This window comes from Salvelinus alpinus, chromosome 12 (genome assembly GCF_045679555.1).
Source record: "Salvelinus alpinus chromosome 12, SLU_Salpinus.1, whole genome shotgun sequence".
In the NCBI taxonomy this organism is placed as follows: Eukaryota; Metazoa; Chordata; class Actinopteri; order Salmoniformes; family Salmonidae; genus Salvelinus; species Salvelinus alpinus.
The window spans coordinates 30,367,988-30,393,511 of record NC_092097.1 but is presented as its reverse complement, the minus strand read 5'-3'; the positions used below and the strand labels follow the sequence as shown (position 1 = coordinate 30,393,511).

The following is a 25,524-nucleotide window of genomic DNA, read 5'->3' as shown; positions in this document are numbered from 1 at the left end:
TAATGGGCGCCTTGAAAAAGTTTAGGAACCATTGTCCTAACAGATGAGCCTGATGCTGTAGAGAGGCTCTCCTCTCCTTTCTCCCCTCTCCTCTCTTCTCTCCCTCTTCTCTCCTCTTCTCTCATCTCTCCTCTCCTCTCTTCTCTCCCCTCTTCTCTTCTCTCCCCACTTCTCTCCTCTCCTCTCTTCTCTCCCCTCTTCTCTCCCCTTTTTTCTCCTCTCCTCTCCTCTCCTCTCCTCTCCTCTCCTCTCCTCTCCTCTCCTCTCCTCTCCTCTCCTCTCCTCTCCTCTCCTCTCCTCTCCTCTCTCTTCTTCCCTCTCCACTCCTCTCTCCTATCTCTTCTCTCTCCTTACCCCTCACTCCTATTGAGTCTCAGGGAGCTCATCCTCCACCCTCTCCAAGTTAATGATAGGGACAGAAGGAACCATGGGAAAATTGAACATTTTGAAGCTTTGTATTACCCTGCAGTAAGGCTGCTGACTGACACTCAACCATCCAGAGAGACAGGAAGGAGAGCTGGCTGCTGCCGACCTGGAGACACAGGGAGGAGTTATAGTGTCAGGTGTGAGGTCTGAGGATGAGGAGACCCTTTATGACTTATACTAGGACTGTGACCTGTGGATCTGCCACCCTGTGCTCCAGTACTATAAAAACAGGGCCACTGTGGGCTGCTTCTACAGTATCACTGGTTGAAAATATTCAGCTCCCTCCCTCCCTCTCGGAGAAGAGATGTGTCCTGCTACAGCCACACAGGTCTAATTGCCTGCCTTCTGTGAAATGAGGACAGCAGCTGGGGAGAAGAGAGCCTGCTTGCTTTTGTCTATTTCCTCAGGAAAAGGGTTTAACCCAGGGCCCAGAGAATCAGTGACAGGCCTGGCCGGATTCTCAGATGTCTCTTTTCGGAGGCTCTACTTATAGTTATGGTCTAGTGGTGTGGGTGGGTTTTTGCAGCGTTGGCAGTTTCAATGGTGCATTGAAAGTCACAATGAATAGGCAGCTAAGGTATTGTATGTATGTAGCTCAAACCTCTGTACTTGTTGTAGTGAATGATAATAAGGCTGAGGCTGTGGACCCAGATGCCCAAATACCTCAGCGCCCTTTGAACACACAGTTGCTTTGTCACAGAGCGTTGGAACTCCCTCTCCCTCTTGCTCTCTCCCAGGCAACACCCTACTAGCCCTGAGCTGCTGTCACGCTAAACAGCTGACTTTATTTTAATAATCAGGGAAAACAGTGATTTTACGGGCAGATGAATATTTGATCAGCGATTACAGGGGCTTGGAGATGCCTGCGCAGCGTTTCTGCCTAGCCGAGCGGAGGAGGAGTGCAATTCTACAGACAGGGAGCCCTGTAAATAGAGCCTTGTTGTTTGGATGGCTAGGGACTTGCTTTGGCAATGTTAACATGTGTTTCCCATGCCAATAAAGCCTTTGAATTGAATTGAATTGAGAGGGAGTGAGAGAGACTGGTAGTGGGGAGTGAGAGAGACTGGTAGTGGGGAGAGAGAGAGACTGGTAGTGGGGAGTGAGAGAGACTGGGAGTGGGGAGAGAGAGAGACTGGGAGTGGGGAGAGAGAGATACTGGTAGTGGGAAGAGAGAGAGACTGGGAGTGGGGAGAGAGAGATACTGGTAGTGGGGAGAGAGAGAGACTGGGAGTGGGGAGAGAGAGAGACTGGGAGTGGGGAGAGAGAGAGACTGGGAGTGGGGAGAGAGAGAGACTGGGAGTGGGGAGAGAGAGTGTGTGTTTGTGAGCCTGGTTGTGATTAAGGATTAAGGAAATAGGCCATCCCAGAAGACAAGGAGAACATGTTTCACTCCATTGAGTTTGTATTGTGGTTAGAGAGTCACCTACAGGCCTAATGTTTCCTCTATCTAGTCTATCTGAGACTGTTAATCCCTTTGCCATAGCAACGCAAAGTTCAATTTAATCGTCCCATTATTACTAGTGACCTCTTGATTATTGGACTTGCCCATATTGTAATTTGGGTTGATTGGAGAATTACTTCTCCGATTCCTCTTGATTCCAAATCAACGTGTTTGGCTTGCTTCCCTGACAAAGTCCCTCTGTAAAAGTCATTTTTATACCGTGAACCGATGGACAATGCTCAATCAGACCTTTTCAAATGCAGAAGTCTGAATTCTTGCTTTCAAAGTATAATATGATTCTCTGCGCAACTTCTTCTTCGCAGCAAGCGTCCTTCTTCCTCTTCCTCAAATGGTGAGATTCATCTGGGCTCAGCTGAGTTTACCTGCATTAGCTTCTCACCAGTCATAGACTGTCAGTATGTATGGCTGTGGTAGAACCATATGACTGTATAGCATGTTAACTGTGTACATTGTGGTGTCTTGCTGTGGGGGTAAGTGGGAGAATAATGGTGGCAGCCCTCTGGAACAGACAGATATCAGCTTCATTAGAAGTGATTAACATTGCGGAAGCTCTCTGTAGAGGGGAGCCTTTGATGTTAGCGCTCATCCCTTTTCTTTGCAGTAATTGCATGTGCAGTTTTCACCCTGGCTCAGTGAAACCCTATCCTGCTATCTCTCTCACTCTGCCTCAGACCCCTCTCTCCTCTTTGTCCTTTTCCCCAGAGTTTGTTGATTGATTAATGTTGAGATAGGGTTTAGACGGAGGGACAGGGGTGTGTGTGTGCGTGCGTGCGTGCGTGCGTGTGAGAGAGAGAGAGAGTTAACCTACACTGGAGGGGGATGCTGTGAAAGCGGATTAGGCTTCAGTCAGCCCATGTCAGGGTCATTATGGTTACCAGCGTTAAGGAATTAAACAATCGATGCCGTGTCAGACTGGAGCGCTGCAAGAGAAACTAATGGCGTCTGTTCTGGCCTAGTGCCATCACTATAGAGGGATTGAGATAGAGAGGGGAGTGAGGGAGGGAAGGATGGAGAGAGGAAGAGAGATAGGGTCGGTGGGAGAGAGGTAGAGAGAGATGGAGAGAAAGAGTCGGGAGAGAGAGGCAGTAATGTCTAATGTCAGTGTGGTTGTCTCTGCAGTCAGCCAACAATGGGATCATGCAGCAGCTGTATTGTTTAGTGTGAACAGGAATCAGCCTTAGTAGCCCTCGTGTTTTACTCCAACAAAAGCTGTCAAAAGAACAACATAATGCATGTGTGGGTGTTGTCTACCCAGAGCAACCGTGGGCAACGTACTCACTCACATTTACTGGGGATGGGCTATGCTTAACTTAATGGCAAGTCATCAACCTTCTGCGGGAGTTCAGATATTTGCTCTGACCATCACTTTTGGTCTGTTGTCTGTTGAATAGACACCCTAATCAGATAGTAGGCCTTAGAAATATTGAAATGATAAAAGCAGAGACAAATGGCAGGAATGTACTGTATGTTACAGTAACACTTGCATTACTAATCCCTCCTCTCTGTGTTGTGTTCAGGAAGGACCAGCACCTGCTGTCCAGTGTGAACTGCTGGTACCTGGTACTGAACCAGACCAGGAGAGAGAGCAGGGACCACGCCACCCTCAATGACATCTATACCAACAACGTTATCGTCCGCCTCGCCCAGATCAGCGAGGACGTAATCCGCCTCTTCAAGAAGGTCAGTTAATACGTCAGTCATCCCTCTGTCCGTCCGTCCGTCTGTCCCTCTGTTTACACCTTTCCTTATCACCAGTGCCAATGTGGTCAGAGGCAAAGATACAAAAGAGCTCTGGCTTTTTTTGTGAGTTTTCTGAGCAGTAATGGGCAGCATGTCGATTGATCTTTCTCTAAGATCGTGATCATACACAATTAATACCAGGCCTCATTGTTTTTTTTGGTTAGAACCGCATTCAAACCAGCTTTCAAAACAGGGCTTTTGAAATGAGTCTGAAACAAAGCAATTTGCCTCCATCCTTTCCATACTCCAACTTTGGTATACAGATTGATGGTAGGCTACCGTGAGACTGTGTGAGCAGGGCTGGTTTTTGAGCAGCTACATACCAGCTGTCCTGTGTGTCAGCACATTGTATACCTCCGTCTGTTCCATGTGGCCTGTGGAGTAGTAGTAGAGAAGCAGGGTTGAGGTAGAGCAGGCTAGGGTACCCTCCTGACCCCCTAACCTCCCTGGTCCCCTAATCCACCTGGGCCCCTACCCCTCCCCCTGGACCCCTGCTGTTGTGAGCATCATCTTGCCCTGTGTCAGCAGAGATGACTGAGGTCTAACCCACACACCAGACCCCTGTTTACACCTGGCAGGACTTCCTGGAGATGAGACCCAGCCCGACTGCCATCCTCCATTCACACACTACTGTGCATGTGTCCGTGTGTGTGTGTGTGTCGGCAGGAATGTGAATGGGGGTAAAAGCAACACTGTAGAGAGCACCAGCCAGGGCTGAAAACAGAACAACACAGCCTCCTGTCAGTCAGTGAAGTGTCCTCAAGTGGCTTTTCCTCTGGCTGGTAATATGAATGGAGCTATGTGCGCTCGCTGGCATGCCTAGAGGTCACAATGAATAACATGTTGAAGAAATATGCTGCATAGGTTTGTAGCTTTCAAGCAAATGAATGGAGGAGAGAGCTGAGTAGGCTACAAGTCAATCAAGCAGCCCATGAAAGAAAGACCCCGATGCCCAAGATTTCTGATATCCAGACAGTCATAAATCAATACTCCATAGATAGTGCCATTTTCATGCGATCTGACCTTTGACTTGACCAGGAAAAACTCTGGGCCTTTTCTAGACGTGATCTGTCCAGGGGAAAAGACACAGGTCTTTGTTGTAGTATCTCTCCTCAGTGAGGTGTTCTCTGTTGGAGGTTTAGTAGCCTCTGAGTCTGGTTAGAGCTTGATAGCTACTTCGGTGGATGTTGAACACATTTCTAGCAGCAAATGTGTTGAAATATAGGCATGGTATAAAAGGGATAATCAACTCAGGTCTCTATGCGGCAACTCTGTGGAAGGTCAGTTGAATTACTCTAGCGCGTCGTAGAACAAACCTTCTCTGCCATTCATTATTTTCCATAGAACGCACAGCCCCTCGTTGATTATCCCTTACGTTTATCACCGGTATGACAAAAAAAATGTAATGTTCACCTAGTCGCCTTTTGGTTACTGGTCCGTCATTGTTAACCGCTAGGCTACCCGGGTGTGTGGTATAGGCTACGGTATAGGCTGCTATACGACACCCCCTCGTGCATTATTGCTTAATTAAAGCACCCATGTCGAGCTATGGCTCAGTCGAGAACTGCAAAGTCTCATTGGGTTGCACAGTTCAAAATCCAGTCAAGACTAATGGAACAAACAATAGAATCAGGCTGCACTGTGTTCTTCCCCCCTTTTTTTTTAGAGAGAAGAGAGTATTTCATGAATGTATTATTTGTAGGACAGCACAATCTGACTTGTCACATCTATATTCTTACTGTGTGTTGCATCAGGATTGTCCACTCCCTGCTCTGCTCCACATTGTCTCCCTCTGCAGTGTCTGACATCAGAGCCACCATGTATACAAATGCCATTCAACTGCTGCCAGGAGGCTTTCACATATTTCTCTCTAAAAGATCTTATCACTTATCACATTCAAGCCAAGGCTCTTTCATATCTGATTTAACAGGACATGTTCCCTGTACAGTCGTGGCCAAAAGTTTTGAGAATGACACAAATTTACATTTTCACAAAGTCTGCTGCCTCAGTTTGTATGTGTCACGCCCTGACCTTAGAGAGCCTTTTTATTTCTCTATGTGGTTAGGTCAGGGTGTGATTTGGGTGGGCAATCTAGTTTTCCTATTTCTTTGTTTGGCCTGGTATGGTTCCCAATCAGAGGCAGCTGTCTATCGTTGTCTCTGATTGGGGATCATACTTAGGCAGCCTTTTCCCACCTTAGTTTGTGGGATCTTGTTTTTCTACAGTTACTGTGTAGCCTGCAGAACGTTACGTTCGTTTATCTTTTGTTGTTTTTTGGGTGTTCATCAAAAATAAAGAAAGATGTACGCTTACCACGCTGCGCCTTGGTCTCATTCCAACGACGGACGTAACAGTATGATGGCAATTTGCATATACTCCAGAATGTTATGAAGAGTGATCAGATGAATTGCAATTAATTGCAAAGTCCCTCTTTGCCATGCAAATTAACTGAATCCCCAAAAAACATTTCCACTGCATTTCAGCCCTGCCACAAAAGGACCATCTGACATCATGTCAGGGATTCTCTCGTTAATACAGGTGTGAGTGCAGGTGTGAGTGCACCAGTACAGAGCTTGCTCAGGAATGGCAGCAGGCAGGTGTGAGTGCATCTGCACGCACAGTGAAGCGAAGACTTTTGGAGGATGGCCTGGTGTCAAGAAGGGCAGCAAAGAAGCCACTTCTCTCCAGGAAAAACATCAGGTACAGACTGATATTCTGCAAAAGGTACAGGGATTGGACTGCTGAGGACTGGGGTGAAGTCATTTTCTCTGATGAATCCCCTTTCCAATTGTTTGGGGCACCCGGAAAAAAGCTTGTCCGGAGAAGACAATGTGAGCGCTACCATCAGTCCTGTGTCATGCCAACAGTAAAGCATCCTGAGACCATTCATGTGTGGGGTTGCTTCTCAGCCAAGGGAGTGGGCTCACTCACAATTTTGCCTAAGAACACAGCCATGAATAAAGAATGGTACCAACACATCCTCCGAGAGCAACTTCTCCCAACCATCCAGGAACAGTTTCGTGACGAACAATGCCTTTTCCAGCATGATGGAGCACCTTGCCATAAGGCAAAAGTGATAACTAAGTGGCTCGGGGAACAACACATCGATATTTTGGGTCCATGGCCAGGAAACTCCCCAGACCTTAATCCCATTGAGAACTTGTGGTCAATCCTCAAGAGGCGGGTGGACAAACAAAAACCCACAAATTCTGACAAACTCCAAGCATTGATTATGCAAGAATGGGCTGCCATCAGTCAGGATGTGGCCCAGAAGTTAATTGACAGCATGCCAGGCCGGATTGCAGAGGTCTTGAAAAAGAAGGGTCAACACTGCAAATATTGACTCTTTGCATCAACTTTATGTAATTGTCAATAAAAGCCTTTAACACTTATGAAATGCTTGAAATTATACTTCAGTATTCCATAGTAGCATCTGACAAAAATATCTAAAGACACTGAAGCAGCAAACTTTGTGGAAATTAATATTTGTGTCATTCTCAAAACTTTTGGCCACGACTGTACTCCTTGGGAGGTCTGATGATGAAGGTAAAATAAAATAAAAATGTTGCTACCTCTTTCTTGCTCTCTTTCTCTCCATCTTTTCTCAGTATATTTTAAAGGGTGGAGGGAGACACCAGTATTGTCCAAAGCTCAGAAAATTCCATCTCAGCTGGCCCCTCCTCCTGTTGCTATGAGCCCCTCCCTCCGTGATTGATTCCACGTTCCAATTTTTACTCGTCATCAGCCTGCGTATGTTAGGGCTTGGTTGTTATGGTTAAACCTGTTTGGCGTAACCTATACAAAAATAGATGATGTGCGTTCAAGTATGAAAAGGGTGTGTGTGTGCCTGCGTGCAAGCTTACGTGCAACTACCTGTGTGTGTGTGTGTGTGTGTGTGTGTGTGTGTGTGTGTGTGTGTGTGTGTGTGTGTGTGTGTGTGTGTGTGTGTGTGTGTGTGTGTGTGTGTGTGTGTGTGTGTGTGTGTGTGTGTGTGTGTGTGTGTGTGTGTGTGTGTGTGTGTGTGTGTGTGTGTGTGTGTGTGTGATTCAGTGTGAGTGTATGAGGCCTGTGTGTGTTTAGAGATTAGCCCTGGTGCTTGGCTCTGTGCTGTAGAGTCAGAGAGTAGCAGCGCTGCTGACTATCGATCCCGCAGTATTACCCTCCACTATGATTTATGTCCACAGAGGGCCACCTTAGCAGGCAGAACCATAAATCCTAGCAGACATGGACGTATAGGGACCATATATCAGTTTCAATATACACAAAGCTAGGGCCTGGAACAGACTCTTAGACAGTGGAGGCTTTGGAGACAATATGGGAGTGTGAAACTTCCTATATATATGTGTGAGGGTAGTAATGAAAGATACTGTTAGCCGTGAGATAGAGTTTGAGAGAGTAATTACTCATGGTCTCTTCTCTAGAAAAACTTTTCTGAGAGAAGGTTAGTCAGTCATACTTCTGTGAAGTTAGTACAGGTGTTATTTCCTTTGTGTGCCTACTTCGTTTTCTGTGAATACAGTAATGTGTGGGTGGATTCACACACCCCTGTAGTCTCAATCTAGGAACAGATTGCTTTCTGTCGCACGTACAGCCATGCTAGCAATTACTTTCTCTCACTGAGCTCCCACAATACCAGGGGTGTTCCCACTCTCATCATCACTAGCTAGGTTGTGTGGGATGGCTGTAAATGCTGCAGTGTGCCAGGAAAACATTCCCCACACCATTACACCACCAACCTGTAGCGTTGACTCCAGACAGGATGGCGTCATGGACTCATGCTGCTTACGCTAAATCCTGACTCTGCCATCAGCATGACGCAACAGGAACCGGATTCGTAGGACCAGGCAATGTTTTTACACTCCTCAATTGTCCAGTGTTGATGGTTGCGTGCCCACTGGAACAGCTTCTTCTTGTTTCTTCTTGTAGCTGATAGGAGTGGAACCCGGTGTGGTCGTCTGTGGCAATAGCCCATCCGTGACAAGGACCAACGAGTTGGCGTTCCGAGATGCCGTTCTGCACACCACTGTTGTACTGCGCCATTATTTGCCTGTTTGTGGCCTGCCTGTTAGCTTGCATGATTCTTGACATTCTCCTTCGACCTCTCAGTAACAAGCTGTTTTCACCCACAGGACTGCCGCTGACTGGATGTTTTTTGTTTGTCGCACCATTCTCTGTAAACCTTAGACACTGTCGTATGTGAAAAGGAAGCAGGCCGTTTCTGAGATACTTGAGCAGTATCTGGCACAGACGATCAAGTCGCTTAGGTCACTCGTTTTGCCCATTCTAACATTCAATCGAACAGTAACTGAATGCTTCGATGCCAGTCTGCCACAGCCACGTCACTCACTGTCTGTAGGAGTGAACCATTTTCGTGAACGGGGTGGTGTACCTAATAAACTGGCCACTAAGTGTTTGTCCTTTGTAAAAACACATTACTCAGAGTCCTGGTCCATCTTGAAAGCTGTTAGAAGAACTCAATGTCATTGACACGTCAAGTTTCCATCAGTTACAGCATATTTCTCAAGGCTCCTATTGAAAAACAACACTGTACATGACATGACAGAATGACAGTCTGGACATTGGTTGCCACCAGGGAAAGATGAAACAGCTGATTGTGCCTTTTCTCAGCTTGAGTCATTACTGATGTCATCTACTTGCATGAGAAATGGAAAGACCTCAATGAACTGCAAGATTATGTGTGTCCACATCATATAGCAAGTAAGTGGTAACACTATAACTGCTGATGGTGGTGGCTCAAACAACCGTTGAGTGGGGGTGTTTCCCCATCCACTCACTACAGACCAAAAGGGGCAGTTCATCAGGAGAGGGATGAGACATTTACTCATCAAGCACCACAACTAAACAGCAGCTTTAACAATCAGCACTTAAACATCAGTAGCTAAACATAGCCCACGGAGAGGGGTGGAACTTGAAACCACACGCACTCCAGCACTCTTCAGACAGAGAGAGCGAGGCCAGAGGGGAAGTAGTTAATTCACTAGTCTAGTGGTTGATTGTGTTCCACTGGCTGGTCTGGCTGGAAGTCTCTCTTTTGGAATGATGTATGTTTCTGTCCATCCATCACATCTTTATACTCTATGCTCATTCTCAGGGTGTCTCTCTCTGTACTGTATGTACACCTTCTTAAAGTGCTGTCAAGATTCAAATATATTTGTTAATATATGACAGTACATTGATTGATGTGCATTGGCCCTAACTGTTTTCCAACCCCTTGTTTTTCAGAGTAAGGACATTGGGATTCAGATGCATGAGGAGCTGGTGAAAGTGACAAATGAACTCTACACTGTGAGTACAACAAAACCAATCTCCTCCCCCCCGTCAGAATCAAACTAACTCTACACTGTGAGTACAACAAAACCAATCTCCTCCCCCCCGTCAGAATCAAACTAACTCTACACTGTGAGTACAACAAAACCAATCTCCTCCCCCCCGTCAGAATCAAACTAACTCTACACTGTGAGTACAACAAAACCAATCTCCTCCCCCCCGTCAGAATCAAACGAACTCTACACTGTGAGTACAACAAAACCAATCTCCTCCCCCCCGTCAGAATCAAACTAACTCTACACTGTGAGTACAACAAAACCAATCTCCTCCCCCCCGTCAGAATCCATCCCTCTCGGTGCATCCCTTCATCCAGACACAGCCAGTATCAAGGCCTCTACAGAGAGCAATGTGTTGAGGCTAGTGCTTCTCTCTCTGTCTCTCTCTCTGTCTTTCTCTGTCTCTCTCTCTCTCTTTCTCTCTGTCTCGCTCTCTTTCTGTCTCTCTCTCTCTCTTTCTCTCTGTCTCGCTCTCTTTCTCTCTCTCTGTCTCTCTCTCTCCCTCTCTCTCTCTGTCTTTCTCTGTCTCTCTCTCTCTCTTTCTCTCTGTCTCGCTCTCTTTCTCTCTCTCTGTCTCTCTCTCTCTCTCTCTGTGTCTCACTCTCTCTTTGTCTCTCTCTCTCTTTGTCTCTCTCTGTCTCTGTCTCTTTGTGTCTCTGTCTGTCTCTGTCTCTCTCTGTCTCTGTCTCTCTCTGTCTCTGTCTCTCTCTGTCTCTGTCTCTCTCTCTCTCTCTCCAACTGCAGTGTTTAGCTCAGATGGAGGGGATGATAAGGAGGAGGAGGAGGATGGTGATTGTTATGATGATGGAATGGAACATTGCATTTCTCTCCAAGTCGGCCAGCTGCAGGCTGCAGCTCAAATCACATCCACATTGCAGGCTGTTCTGATGCCAGTGGCTGGGCCCACAGTAACAAGAATGTAAACTCTTTAACCACCATTTGCTCTACCATCGGGTCTACTGTATCGTTGTGTCCATCAGGGCTTCTCTCTGTGCTTTATTAATTCTTCTATAAACGTTCCATTGTTACCAGGGAGAAATGAAGGGCACACTGTGTGACACTGTGCTTGTGCCCGCCTATAGCGTTGTGAAGTTGATACTGAAGGTGCCCATGTCTGGAGAGGCTCCAGGCAACTTCAGCAGTCCTCTAGCTACCCCCTAAGTACAGCAGACTGGATGAGTTATTCATCTGATGTCATGAGTGACAGCCTATCAAAGGACATGTCCACCACAACACCGTGAAAAGAAAGGGGGTTATAGTGAGTTACAAATAGGTGACTAATTGAAACAGAAACATCATCAACCAAGATCAAGGCCAAAGGACCAAAGACAGACTTTCACCTGTAATGCACTATAGCCCTTACCCAGTAAAGTAAAATATACACTGAGTGGACAAAACATTAAGAACACCTTCCTAATATTGAGTTACACCCCGCCCTTTTGCCCTCAGAACAGCCTCAATTTGCCGGGGCATGGCCTCTACAAGGTGTCGAAAGCGTTCCACAGGGATGCTGGCCCATGTTGACTCAAATGCTTCCCACAGTTGTCAAGTTGGCTGGATGTTCATTGGGTGGTGGACCATTCTTGATGCCCACAGGGAAACTGTTGAGACAAACCGGTGTGACTGGAACCTACTGTACTACCACACCCCGTTCAAAGACACTTAAATAGATTGTCTTGCCCATTCACCCTCTGAATAGCACACATACACAATCCATCTCTCAATTGTGTCAAGGCTTAAAAATCATTCTATAACCTGACTCCTCCTCTTCATCTACACTGATTGAAGTGGATTTATGACATCACTCTTAAATTTCACCTGGATTCATCTGGTCAGTTTATGTCATGGGAAGAGCAGGTGTATATATCCTCGTTATTGTTATTTTGTGTTACTTTTTATAATGTTTTACTTTAGTTTACTTGGTAAATATTTTCTTAACTCTTCTTGAACTGCGCTGTTGGTTAAGTAAGCATTTCGTGGTAAGGTCTACACTTGTATTCGGCGCATGTGACAAATAAAGTTTGATTTGATTCTTAATGTTTTGTATACTCAGTGTATGACTGCATAATAATGACATTGGTCTTTTTTATACCAAGTCAATTAGTATCTGTCTAAATGTGGTATATGTTTCAGTAAATAAACTCATGCATTTTCTCCACTGCATACTATATTTTATTGACTGATCGTTTCTAAAGCTCCATGTCCAATCACACTCTCTAGTCTACACTAACGGATCCACTCTCACCCTGCACATGTATGCAGCACCCTCTACATACTAAAGGAAAGGATATGAGAGCTCACAGCTCCATCAGCAGCACCTCTGTCTGCCCTTGAGTCTACCAGGCTTTTCCCACGAGCACAGAGAGATGATATGTTTGTGAATGAGATGAGATTGTTTTTCCTCTTAAGCGGCTGGTGTCCAAGCCGCTACCCTGTGTGGGGTAAGGCTCAGGGGGGTCGCTCCAGCAGTGGTAGGCATTTCAAGGTCACAGCCAGAAGAGTCCAAATGCATCAGGGAGCAGACAGTTGAATAGATCATTATTATTCTGCTCCCCCTGCTCTTCAACAGCTAGGCCCAGCCCAGCCATGGCTTGGCTAAATATGTTGGTAGAATAGAATAGCCATGATAATGTTTAATGATAACGGAGAGAGGCTCTCAAATGATCCCTCTCGTCTTCAAGCCCCATCTGCATCATGTGGTGGCCAATCAAAAATCGAACTAAACAAAAACCTACAGCAGTGACTTTTTCCCGAAAGATTCTGATGACGATGATAATGATGATTATGGTTTCCACTATTGCTATAGTTTTTCTCCGTATAAAATTGCAGTTGAAAAACACCGGGCGGCAAAAAACAAGTGGAGCAATTTAGCCCCTAGAACATGTGATGCTATTAGCTAATTGGTAATCAGATGACAGATCTTATGGACTGCAAACAACAATGTATTTAGTCAGAAGTAGAATTGCAGAAATCCCTTGTGAATGCCTTTCACATGCACTAACACAGAGGGGAGTGATTTAAGAGTGTTGGGCTTAAGCTATTGTTCAAACATTGTGAAAAGTATCTGCTGCGGCTGCCACTGAGACAGATATTGATTTGAGGGCGCGAGGCTTGATGCCCGTGGCTTGAATTATATGTAGTGAATCTGAAATGAGAAATGAGAGCAAAGACCTGCAATCTCTTTAGTGGATCACAGAGTCAATTACTCACCTGGCTGTGCTTATCCAGACAGTACAGGAACAAAAAGTCATGCTGCAGTTCACGTGGTTCATTTGTTATTTAACTCTGTCCCACTAGAGGCTGTTTGTCTAATGAATGCAGCAGCACAGCACCCTGGTAGTAAGTTTGTTTAAACAATGATGGAGATGATATGCTCTCTCAGTCTCCAACCTGGGTCTGAGATGAGCAGAACAGTCTGATACAGATCGTCTCAGTGTTACAACTGGCCCAGTTTCTCCATCTCTCAGTTTCTCCATCTCTCTCCTGTTTCATTCCGGGTGCTCCTCTGACTGTCATGGTAATTGTTATCCATAATGGACATGTTTATTGTGACAGGTCTCCTCACATTCATATTTTCCAGTTGACAAACTACAGGAAAACAATTTGGCTTTAATTCACAGGCTCATAGAACACAGAATAAAATATCAAAGTGCCACATTTGTGGCAACATTTTAGGTTGGGTGAGATCTCTTTAATGCTGCAGTCACAGTTTACTTTAAGTGGAAATTGCAATTCTAGGCAATTCAGAAAGTAAACAAAATTCTAATTCTAAAAGTTAGACCCACTGTTCTGTGTTGTCCGTCTGTCTCTGTCTGTCTGAGGGTTAGACCCACTGTTCTGTGGTGTCTGTGCCATCTGTCTGTCATGTTAGGTTGGGTGAGGTCTCTGCATTAACATGTCAATGCTGCAGCCACGGTTCACTTTAAGTGGAAATCACGTCTGTCTGTATTTCCACAATGGAATATGTTCCTGGTAGCTTTCATCAGTGCAAAAACAGAGAGTGTATTGTTAAGTCAGATAGCCTCAGGGTATTGTCTGAGTGGAGACATACAGCAACCACACACACCTCCTGGAAGGGAGACCCTGCCTCACCTCAATGTTCCTGCAAATGTCTTTGTCTTTAGCTGCAGGTCTTTTAGTTGTGCTGCTCAAGTTGACTGGAAACCCTGTTTTCTTTTCACGCTGTTGGAGAACTGGGTTGCCAACTTAGGGAGATGCACACTGCTGACCTAGTTTCTCAAAACACTGGAGTGACTTCTTTCCACTGTGAGCTCTGTCGTATACCAGAGTAGATAATAGTTTTTTTTTTCTTTGTTTTTTCTTCTTTGACGTGTTTGCCTTTCAAATCTTTGTCTTTTAAAAAAGAATATCCTAAGACTTGTAGCACCTTGTGCAGTGTAGCTCTGTTGATGGAAGCATAGAATAGATGACAGATATATGCTGTTATTCTGACTAAGAAACCTTACTATCATACAGTAGCAGTCAGCTGGAAATAGTAGAGATTCTGTCTGTGTGTTTGAGTTGACATAACCTGAACTAACCATTAACCCTGTGGTGGTCACATAAGGGTCTAGTACTCTTTCCAGATGAAAGGGAGCCACACCATCCAGTCACATGATGCTACACAAAGTGAGCATTAACTACTGGAAGAGAACAAACTAGCGTTCATGTCAGGCTCTCAGTCAGTCTAACATCCTGGGGTGTATCTAGTTATAGTACTGGGTCTCACTCACTGTCGAGTAAAACGCACAGGAGGCGTTTTAAGATGCTGCATTACATTTACATTTAAGTCATTTAGCAGACGCTCTTATCCAGAGCGACTTACAAATTGGTGCATTCACCTTATGATATCCAGTGGAACAACCACTTTACAATAGTGCATCTAACTCTTTTAAGGGGGAGGGGGGGTTAGAAGGATTACTTTAACTTTATGCTGCACACATCAGGGCTCTACTTTACATGTGTGTACGCTCACTGAGCTTAGGCCAACAAAGGGGCAAATAACAGCTTCCACATGCCAACGTTGAAGGGAATATATCATGCAGCTTGATGTTAGTATAGCAGAGATTCAAACTATGTGTCACCTCAGGTCACCCATTTGTTCGCTCTATGTCCAGTTTTTGTTCCACCCTCCTCATCCTGTCCTGCTCCTCCAGGTGATGAAGACCTACCACATGTACCACACAGAGAGCATCAGCGCTGAGAGCAAGCTGAAGGACGCTGAGAAGCAGGAGGAGAAGCAGTTCAGTAAGTCTGCTGACCTCAACGTCCACCTGCTGCGCCACGAGGACCGGCCCCAGAGACGCAGCTCCGTCAGGAAGATTGAGAAGATGAAGGAGAAGGTGAGGCTGACACCAAGGCTTGATGACCGTAATAATATCTATAACAGCTGTTGGCTGGAACTGCTGCTAGTACTGTACATTTTCAGCCTAGTCACTTCCATAAGTGGTATTTTGTGTGCTCATTTTGGGCCAGAGGGATCCTCTCAGTAGTATGTGAATGAGAAGATAGTAAGGCTTTGTGAGAGTGGGTGCGTTGTGTAAGCTCACCGCTCTGAGAGAGAGAGCCGACCGCACGGAGCATGGGTCCACAGCTAGACACACATGCACTCTGAAAGCTGCGTTGTTGGGAAGGGCATTTCATGGTACACCTGTTATATTCGGCGCATGTGACCAATACAATTTGATTTGATTTTCAGGGGGAATTTCTGCAATGCAAATGCATCTCCATTATCAGTGCAGCTCAGGGAATCAAAAGGCTGTCAGGCTGACAGCTCTCCTCCCTCCTCAGGCTGCCATCTCTACAGAGATGCTGCCAGGAGAACCATACCAACCCCACTCACTATTTATAACTTGCTGTAGCTATGAACGTTATTTCTCTCCACGCTGCCTAGTAACTTCATTTTGCAGGCTACAGTGGCAGTCTCATTCAGAATCGTTCTAGCTACCTCCGAACAAAGAAGGAGAGGAGACAAGAAGGAGAGGAGACAAGGATATGAGACAATCAAGCCATAATCCCCTTTTCTCCAATGTACTGTTTTCATTTGCACGATAATGGACATCACTAATTTGAGTTAGTGAATCATGTATATTTGAAGTACATGTGTATGTATTTGAAGTACATGTTATCCAGTATTATCCATCTGGAAGAGGATAAGGAGTGGTTTCAAACACACACACACAGACACAAGTTCAGGTTTGGCTGTTAAATTGTCTCTCTCTTTAGTCCTGCTTGTCAGCCATGTCTCAATGATTCTGTGCCGCTGCTTTCCATTTAAGTCAATTGTTTTTGTCAATAGCATTATATATTGGTCTACTAGCATCCATTAGTGATGCTATGTGAACAGCAGACGACTACTTCTTCTGTTTTTATGAATCATTGAATATTTCCCAGCTGGATGCCTTAATTAAGCAAATGCAGCATGTCCAGTTAACCATAGCAACAAAGCCGGTGCACCATCTAGATCTATGTGTTATTTCTGCAATGACAAATCTAAACTGTTTAAGTACAGCATATTTCTATAGATTTCATTCTCGTAGATGACTTGTCATTGACACATTATAAACATTACTTGTTTTATGTGTGAGCACAATTGGAAAACACTAGAGGGACTGTTTGTGTTAGTCTGTTTTTGTTTGCAAGCACACTGGACCGAAACAATATTTTATGGCTATTTCATTGTTCACATCTGGACTGTGCAGATTGTTGTGCCAAGTGTTAGCAGACAGACAGAATGGCTGTGAGGGAGTGACTGAAGGACCAGCCTGGGTAGACCACTTATGATATTGTCTACATGGAGCTTCTTAAAAAACATCTCTTACAGTGGACCCTCTGACCTCTTTCCTGACAACACTAAGCCACGCCATCAGGCTGCACAGCAATCCTCCTATGTTATTGTGCAAATACCATTTAGCCCACTCAACGTTGCTTCATTTCATGGACTGTTTTCCCCCTCTTTGTCTGCTCTCCATTTCTCTCTCTCTCTTTCTCCCCTCTCCTTCCCCCAGAGGCAAGCCAAGTACTCCGAAAACAAGCTGAAGTGCACTAAAGCCCGCAACGACTATTTGTTGAACCTGGCAGCAACGAATGCCGTTGTGGCGAAATACTACATCCACGATGTCTCTGATATGATTGATGTAAGTATGCGATAGACACACAGGCTGGTTTGTGTCTCACAGCTGGGATTGTCTAATGTTGGTCTAACGTTGGTCTAATGTTGGTCTAACGTTGGTCTTATGTTGGTCTTATGTTGGTCAAACGTTGCTACACTATATAATCTCACCATCTGTTTCACGGTTCTTAGCCCATTTGCTGTATTGCTTCAAGCTGCTCTGTTGGTTTGACTGAAAGTGTTTACCTCCATTTTGTGTCTCTTAATCTCAAACACAACAGTTTTGTTCTAAGCCCTCCAGTAGTACTGTTGTTATATGTCTAACTGAATGGCTTTGCCAGGTATACATTACACCCCGACTGTATGTTACCACCCAAAAGGCATTGTTATGATTCTTCTGGAATATGAATGATGACTTCCTGTCAAGGGAATGGTTCAGTGTTGACAGTCAGAATACCTTACTCCTGGTCTTCTCTTCCCGCTCTTACCCCTGTTCTTCTCTCCTCCCTCTGTCATGCCCTCATCTATCTGAGAGGGCTTGGAGTGCTGTCAGGGCTAAGGCCCCTTTGGAAGCTGTGCTGAGAGGCTTGGAGCAGAGCGTGGCCCTGTTACTGTCACACACCACACTCCCAGGGAGCCAACCAAAACACACTGATGGTGAAACATGACCCTGGGTGACACACACACAGACACACACACACACACATACACACACATATACACACACACACAGAAACTAATCTGGTCCTATGTGCTTCCTACTTCAAAACAAAACACTTCCCTTTTCTTTTACTTCATTCCTCAAATCTACAATATAGCCAGGGTTTTCACCCTCTTCTTTTGGTCCACTTCTAATAAATAATGTGTTACGTTGAACTGTATGCAACTTCCCCTCCAAAGTATCCATTGGATTATAGAAATAGAGAGTAATACACAGTTACATGACAGAAAAAAACATACCTAGGTGAACCACCATCATAATTCAAAATGCAAAGCCAATGCAGCCCAGCAGCAAGCCTGCCTGAGAAGTCTGTGATTACGGTTGGTGAACAGGGTGAGTTTGCTTTGTGGACCACTAATGGCTGGAGGAATGAAACCCTAGCCAGGGTCTGGGTGCAGGCTCTGTGTATACAGGCAGCAGTGTGGCCAGTATGGTTGGCATGGTTCATTCAGCCCCAGGTTACCTGGTGGTTGTGGCAGGGATCATTCAGCCGCAGGTTACCTGGTGGTTCCCCCTCTCTCCCACCTCCCTGCCGGTCTACTGCTGGGTGGTTACTGTGGTATTGCCCCAGGCCTGCCTGGCCTCTTCTGATACTCTGAGTTGGATACAGAGATCCTGCATATGTAAAGTACTGTATGCCTAGAAACATATGATGCAATTGAACTGAGAGGCTTGAGGCTAGACAGACTTTTGGCAATGAGAGAGATTGCATCCAGGATTTTTCTCTTTAAAATGTTCTAAACATCAACTGTGTGAAGTGTGAAGGAGCTAGCCAGGAGCTGTAGGCTACACAGGGGTCTGCCAGACGGAGACCTCTGATTGTTGGCTGTGTCTCTGTGCTGGGTCACTTTGTACAAGCTGCTTCCTGTGTCTGGCAAGCAAAAGGGGCCATGTCATCCCAAATCCGGCCCCACTGCAGGGAAAGAGATTGTGAGCATGACTCGCTGTGCTTTGCCGCCACAAGCTTTGCAGAGGATAAGGGCCTGTTTGTCATGCCACACAGTCACTAGCAGCCAGACATCAAAACAGACATCCACACTGCAAGTCAGCCCTGTCCACCTGAATCAATGGAAATAAAATACAGACGTCTTTTGCATGCAAATAAACAATGTCATCAGTTCTGCAGTAGCAGTATTCTGCCTGTCAGCACTCCTGCTACAGTCTACTCACGATAGGACCATGATTCAATCAAAGCATGGAACTCATTAGAGCCAGGCAGTGTGTTTCTTATGGGATGTGGCTGTTGAAATACAACTCTGTACCATAAAGAGCTCTGTGCTCCCATATCCTTACTCATTGTACACTGACCCTGTTATAAAACAACCACAGATATGGGGGTTTATCATTGGAGTTGAGCACAACTTCCTGTGTGTTTATTAAAGAGCGTTTAGTGAATCACTAAGCAGTCAGACTCAGGCCCCTCGAAGCCTCTTAGAAACCCACTTGGCTATAGTAATGAGGTTAGTTTATGCAGCTCCATGGTTGAGCTAATTATCTTAGGTGTCCTACTGTACTTGCTTCTCTAATTTGGTGTATTCTATTTCTGCCCGTTAACCCCCAACAGTGTCTAATTTGGAATTGAGTTCATGTTGGAGGTCAGGTTAGTAACATGCTCGTAGGAAATGAGCGGAATTGTGTAACTGAATCGTGTGCATGCTAAAGACTGACTTCATCACATTGACTTGTGTATAATGAGGGCATGGATTCAGACTGGTTTGTCAGGTTGGTCATAATTAGGGCCAGTATGTTCTTAGACACGTGACCTGAGCTGGAAAACTCTGGACCCTAGGCTTATGCTTCCAATCAGGTCATGATCAACTCTTTTATTATATTCTACTCCTATGTTAGTTATTGTATTATACTATACTATAATGACTGTATCTCTATAGTGCTGCGACCTGGGCTACCATGCCAGCCTGGCACGTACCTTCAGGACCTACCTGTCAGCTGAGTACAACCTGGAGACAAGTCGCCATGAGGGCCTGGACATCATGGAGAACGCCGTGGACAACCTGGACTCCCGCAGCGACAAGCACAAGATCATGGACATGCACAACCAGGTGTTCTGCCCTCCCATGCGCTTCGAGTACCTGCCCCACATGGGGGACGAGGTGAGAGGGGTCAAATGACTGATACATTTGGTACATTTATAGATTCATACTATATCTTTATCGAAATGTATCCAAGTTACAAGTACAACCAATACATTTGTTAAACCATGGAAACCACATTCATGCCAGCAGAAACAGCAAGCATGTTTTTTCCAATCCTGTGAGACAGTTTGTGAAAAACCAAGTTGCCCAGCCCGTACCTCTCTGTCTATGTGTCCTCTCAGGTGTGCCAGGTGAGTGCCCAGCAGCCTGTGCAGACTGAGCTCCTGATGCGCTACCACCAGCTGCAGTCCCGCCTGGCCACACTCAAGATCGAGAACGAGGAGGTGAAGGCTTTTTTTAAATGTACCTTTATTTAACTAGGTAAGTCAGTTAAGAACAAATTCTTATTTACAATGACGGCCTACCCCGGCCAAACCCTAACCCGGACGACACTGGGCCAATTGTGCACAACCCTACGGGACTCCCAATCACGGCCGGTTGTGATACAGCCTGGAATCGAACCAGGGTCTGTAGTGATGCCTCTAGCACTGAGATGCACTGCCTTAGACTGCTGCGCCACTCGGGAGTCCATGATAGCATCCCCCCAGTGTGTGTGTTGCTTCCCCCCACTGAGACCGCTCTGTAGCCTCTGTGCCTCTGTCACCTCTCTCTCTGACACGCCCAAATTCAGCCGGTCTTTAGAGACTATCAGCTCTCATCGCAATTTCATTTCAGTGGCCCACACACACTCCTTGGGAGCAGAGTGTATATTCAGCTTGTGATATTAACGTGTGTGATAACACCAATGGGTGCATGTTCCATGTAGATACAGTACATCACTGTTGATGGTCTATTGTGTGTTGTGATGACTGGTCCTTCTCAGTGGGAGCAGCAGGCAGTGCGTGCACACACACACACACACACACACACACACACACACACACACACACACACACACACACACACACACACACACACACACACACACACACACACACACACACACTCGCACACACACGCAGACAAACACACCTCTCACCCTCTGAGTAGATGCAAGTGTAACGGAGGTGCTAATGACCCTGGCTGGCTAGCTACAGCCTGCCCTGATGGCTATGCCTCCGTCTCATAACATCTCATATAACTGGCGGGTAATTTCAACGCTGTAGAGAAAGAGCCCGCAGCCCTTTTACATCCAGCCAGACCAGACGCTATTCATATTCTGCTGTTATTCTGATGGATGGCTGACCGGTGGGTCATCTGGTACACTGCCTAGGAATGAGCCCTGTACCTGCTTTAGGGTAGAGGAAGGCTGCCAGCTGTCATGCAGCTATAGTCAAAGGTCATCAGTTGTTATTCAGGGTCAATTTGTCTTTGAAATGGGATATGCCAGTGATGACTCACACTTGACCTTGCACATGTCGTAGGGAACCCTGAAGTTAAAAAAATCTTACTGGCCTATTATGTTACAAAAGACCTGGATCAGATGACTGGGGGGCAAATGCTGTTTCGTTTGTCACCATTTCATTATTTGTTGTTGAAATTCTTCCCTTTCTTGTTGTTCTGAAGGACATGGATCAGATGACTGAGTAGGAAATCCTAGTTCATTTGTCATCGTTTCGGTTGTTGAATCGTTCCCTTTGCTGTAGGTGAGGAAGACACTGGATGCCACCATGCAGACCATGCAGGACATGCTGACTGTGGAGGACTTTGATGTGTCTGATGCCTTCCAGCATAGCCGCTCCACTGAGTCCATCAAGTCTGTGGCCTCTGAGACCTACATGAGCAAACTGAACGTGGCCAAGAGACGGGCCAACCAGCAGGAGACAGAGGTCTTCTACTTCACTGTAAGTACCTGCCTGCTATACATAGCCGTCATACCTGCCTGCTATACATAGCCGTCATACCTGCCTGCTATACATAGCCGTCATACCTGCCTGCTATACATAGCCTTCATACCTGCCTGTTATGCATAGCCTTCATACCTGCCTGTTATACATAGCCTTCATTACCTGCCTGCTATACATAGCCTTCATACCTGCCTGTTATGCATAGCCTTCATACCTGCCTGTTATACATAGCCTTCATTACCTGCCTGTTATACATAGCCTTCATACCTGCCTGTTATGCATAGCCGTCATACCTGCCTGCTATACATAGCCGTCATACCTGCCTGCTATACATAGCCGTCATACCTGCCTGCTATACATAGCCTTCATACCTGCCTGTTATGCATAGCCTTCATACCTGCCTGTTATACATAGCCTTCATACCTGCCTGTTATACATAGCCTTCATTACCTGCCTGCTCTATATAGCCTTCATACCTGCCTGTTATACATAGCCTTCATACCTGCCTGTTATGCATAGCCTTCATACCTGCCTGTTATACATAGCCTTCATACCTGCCTGTTATACATAGCCTTCATACCTGCCTGTTATGCATAGCCTTCATACCTGCCTTTTATGCATAGCCTTCATACCTGCCTGTTACACATAGCCTTCATACCTGCCTGTTATACATAGCCTTCATACCTGCCTGTTATGCATAGCCTTCATACCTGCCTTTTATGCATAGCCTTCATACCTGCCTGTTATGCATAGCCTTCATACCTGCATGTTATACATAGCCTTCATACCTGCCTGTTATGCATAGCCTTCATACCTGCCTTTTATGCATAGCCTTCATACCTGCCTGTTATGCATAGCCTTCATACCTGCCTGTTATTCATAGCCTTCATACCTGCCTGTTATACATAGCCTTCATACCTGCCTGTTATACATAGCCTTCATACCTGCCTGTTATACATAGCCTTCATACCTGCCTGTTATACATAGCCTTCATACCTGCCTGTTACACATAGCCTTCATACCTGCCTGTTATACATAGCCTTCATACCTGCCTGTTATACATAGCCTTCATACCTGCCTGTTACACATAGCCTTCATACCTGCCTGTTATACATAGCCTTCATACCTGCCTGTTATGCATAGCCTTCATACCTGCCTGTTATACATAGCCTTCATACCTGCCTGTTATGCATAGCCTTCATACCTGCCTGTTATGCATAGCCTTCATACCTGCCTTTTATGCATAGCCTTCATACCTGCCTGTTATGCATAGCCTTCATACCTGCCTGTTATACATAGCCTTCATACCTGCCTGTTATGCATAGCCTTCATACCTGCCTGTTATACATAGCCTTCATACCTGCCTGTTATACATAGCCTTCATACCTGCCTGTTATGCATAGCCTTCATACCTGCCTGTTATACATAGCCTTCATTACCTGCCTGTTTTGCTCTGAGATATGCAGCCATGCCTCAGGGCAACTGCCTGTTAAATCTGTTTCACAGTTAAGTAACAGACCTGGCTGTACTGCCATAGCCTTTACTCCCTGACTAAAAGGGCCTCGGGTGTCAGCTTAGTGCGGGGCACTGCAGTGTACAGTACTGCACATCAACATCAAGCCATCAGCCATCACACTATTTCATAAAACAATATGACAAGCCCCATGCTTTGGAAATCACATGGAAATCCAATTATCCCTGCAACAGATTGAGTTTGTTCCGTACAGAGTGAAACTGACTGAATGTGTTCTCTGGCCTCTGTGGTGGATGGCAGGCGTCTCCGCCTGTTCCAGTCACATCCCATTAGCGCTGTTCACTCACTGACGCCTTCATCTGGTCTGTTTGGGTTCACAGAAATTCAAGGAGTTCCTGAACGGCAGCAACCTCATCATTAAACTGCAGGCCAAGCATGACCTCCTGAAGCAGACACTGGGAGAAGGTAAGGCCCCTCGGTCTCTCCACCAATGACATCATATCTATTTAAATCAATGTTAGTTTGACACCCCTTCTCTTAATGCTCCTACTTCCTTCTGGTCACAATGGTGTTAATGGCAGGCGCCAGGCCTTGCGTGTCAACGCCTAGCTCAGTATGAGCCAGAAATCCCTATGTGATAGGTGATGGGTCTGCAAAATGGCCGCCATCAGGCCCAGTAGTGTTGTGGAGCTCTTATCTAATGAGCAAAGCTGAACCTGGCAGAGGAAGTGGGAGGAGACCACATGAACTTGTTTCTTCTCAAGGGGCAGAAGGGAACCAGGGAAGAGAAATTAAGTTCAAATTCAAAGGCGAGTTGCATCAAAGATATCACAAGAAAACACTAAAGCACCATCGATCCCCACTCCTCTCTTCTCATTTGCACGAGTGAGACATTGCACTGGTTGGTTCCTGTATGTTGTAGCCTCTAGGAGGATCCTGGAGGAGTATGGGTAATAGAAACCCCCGCCCTTCTCGCAGAGGCCCCTCCCAGGGGGACCTTTGTCACCTCAGCCATGAGAAGTTTACGCCCAATCAGTCAGGATGTCCCAGCTCCCAGCAGCACCATCTCAGCAGCTGCTACTGCACCAGAGGTTCACCTAGTAGAGAGGGACAGCAGGTACAACCAGCTGAGGCCATGCACACACACAATTTCACCCCATACTCACATACAGTGCACAAACTTGGTCGACATGGATTTGTCTAGTCAGTTTAGGCATCTCTAATGTTCCTCTGTCATCTTCAGATCTCTATGAACTGATACCTCAAACTGATACCTCAGACTGCTTGAATGTGTTTTCATGTGAACATAGCCCACAGCTGGATTGTTTGTGTGATCGTGGCCCAGTGCTGCTGTCTGTGTAGGGACATACCAACAATGTTTAATTATTCAGGTGATCAATCTAGCCTGCTCATTAAGTGTGTGTATGTGTGTGTGTGTGTACATGCATGAATGTGTTATTAGAGACCATGGAGAATACCACATTGTGCACACATCAGACCTCGCTGTATAGATTACTACAGCACTATGTCAACATGAAAACTAGTCAATGTGACTGGGATAGCTTCCCTCCTGGATTCTGAGTGGAAATCACAGATCTTCTGTATTAGATACTTTAGAGAGGTTCACCATGAATATCTCCAGTTTACGCAGGTAGAACTCACAGCTAGTCATACAAAATACACCATCATAATGATTCGTTGCCTATTGTTAGATTATGGCACTGTATTTGAAATGTAGGTTTAGAATATTGAGACCTCAACTTTACAGCTTTTACATAAAGCATTCGGCTCATTGAACAAAAGTACTTCAGTCACCAATTACTGCTGTATTCTTGTAGTTACGATGAAACACTTAACCCACTTAACCCTTTACACTCATACCCATATACGGGTTGAAAATGGCAGATTTGGGCACTAATAAGCGCCTAAATTGGAATGCTATACATGACGTCAGAGCTCTGACTGCGCTTCACAACATTGTATGGGTTTTGACTGACAGCCGTTCTGAATACCACGCGCGACAAGATGCTGCCCCAATCTCACCCGGTAATTGGGCTACTTTTGCAATTCTTTTGTTGTTAGGGTGAGGGAAATCCTATAAATTAAGATGACTTTATATATTTTAAAAGATGAGATGTTGAGGATTATAATAAATACCACTTTGATGTAGTAAAGCAAGCCAAACACAAATGTGCACTAAATTAAATTTATTTTAATTCGATTTTTTATTTAATGTTTATTCAACGAGGCAAGTCAGTTAAGAACAAATTCTTATTTACAATGACGGCCTACTTGTAAAGCACCCC

At 45.5% G+C, this 25,524-nt stretch overlaps 1 protein-coding gene across 2 annotated transcripts in view; it reads left to right on the top strand.

Moving 5' to 3' along the window:
• Positions 1 to 25,524, top strand: part of LOC139535838 (SLIT-ROBO Rho GTPase-activating protein 3-like) — a 114,350-nt gene that overhangs the window by 45,037 nt on the left and 43,789 nt on the right. For both annotated transcript variants that reach the window (XM_071335672.1, XM_071335671.1), the window contains exons 3-10: positions 3,406 to 3,568; positions 9,872 to 9,934; positions 15,129 to 15,314; positions 16,980 to 17,108; positions 19,694 to 19,915; positions 20,140 to 20,241; positions 21,544 to 21,741; positions 23,599 to 23,683. In XM_071335672.1, the coding sequence (XP_071191773.1) occupies positions 3,406 to 3,568; positions 9,872 to 9,934; positions 15,129 to 15,314; positions 16,980 to 17,108; positions 19,694 to 19,915; positions 20,140 to 20,241; positions 21,544 to 21,741; positions 23,599 to 23,683 (1,148 nt within the window). The remainder of the gene's footprint in view (positions 1 to 3,405; positions 3,569 to 9,871; positions 9,935 to 15,128; positions 15,315 to 16,979; positions 17,109 to 19,693; positions 19,916 to 20,139; positions 20,242 to 21,543; positions 21,742 to 23,598; positions 23,684 to 25,524) is intronic.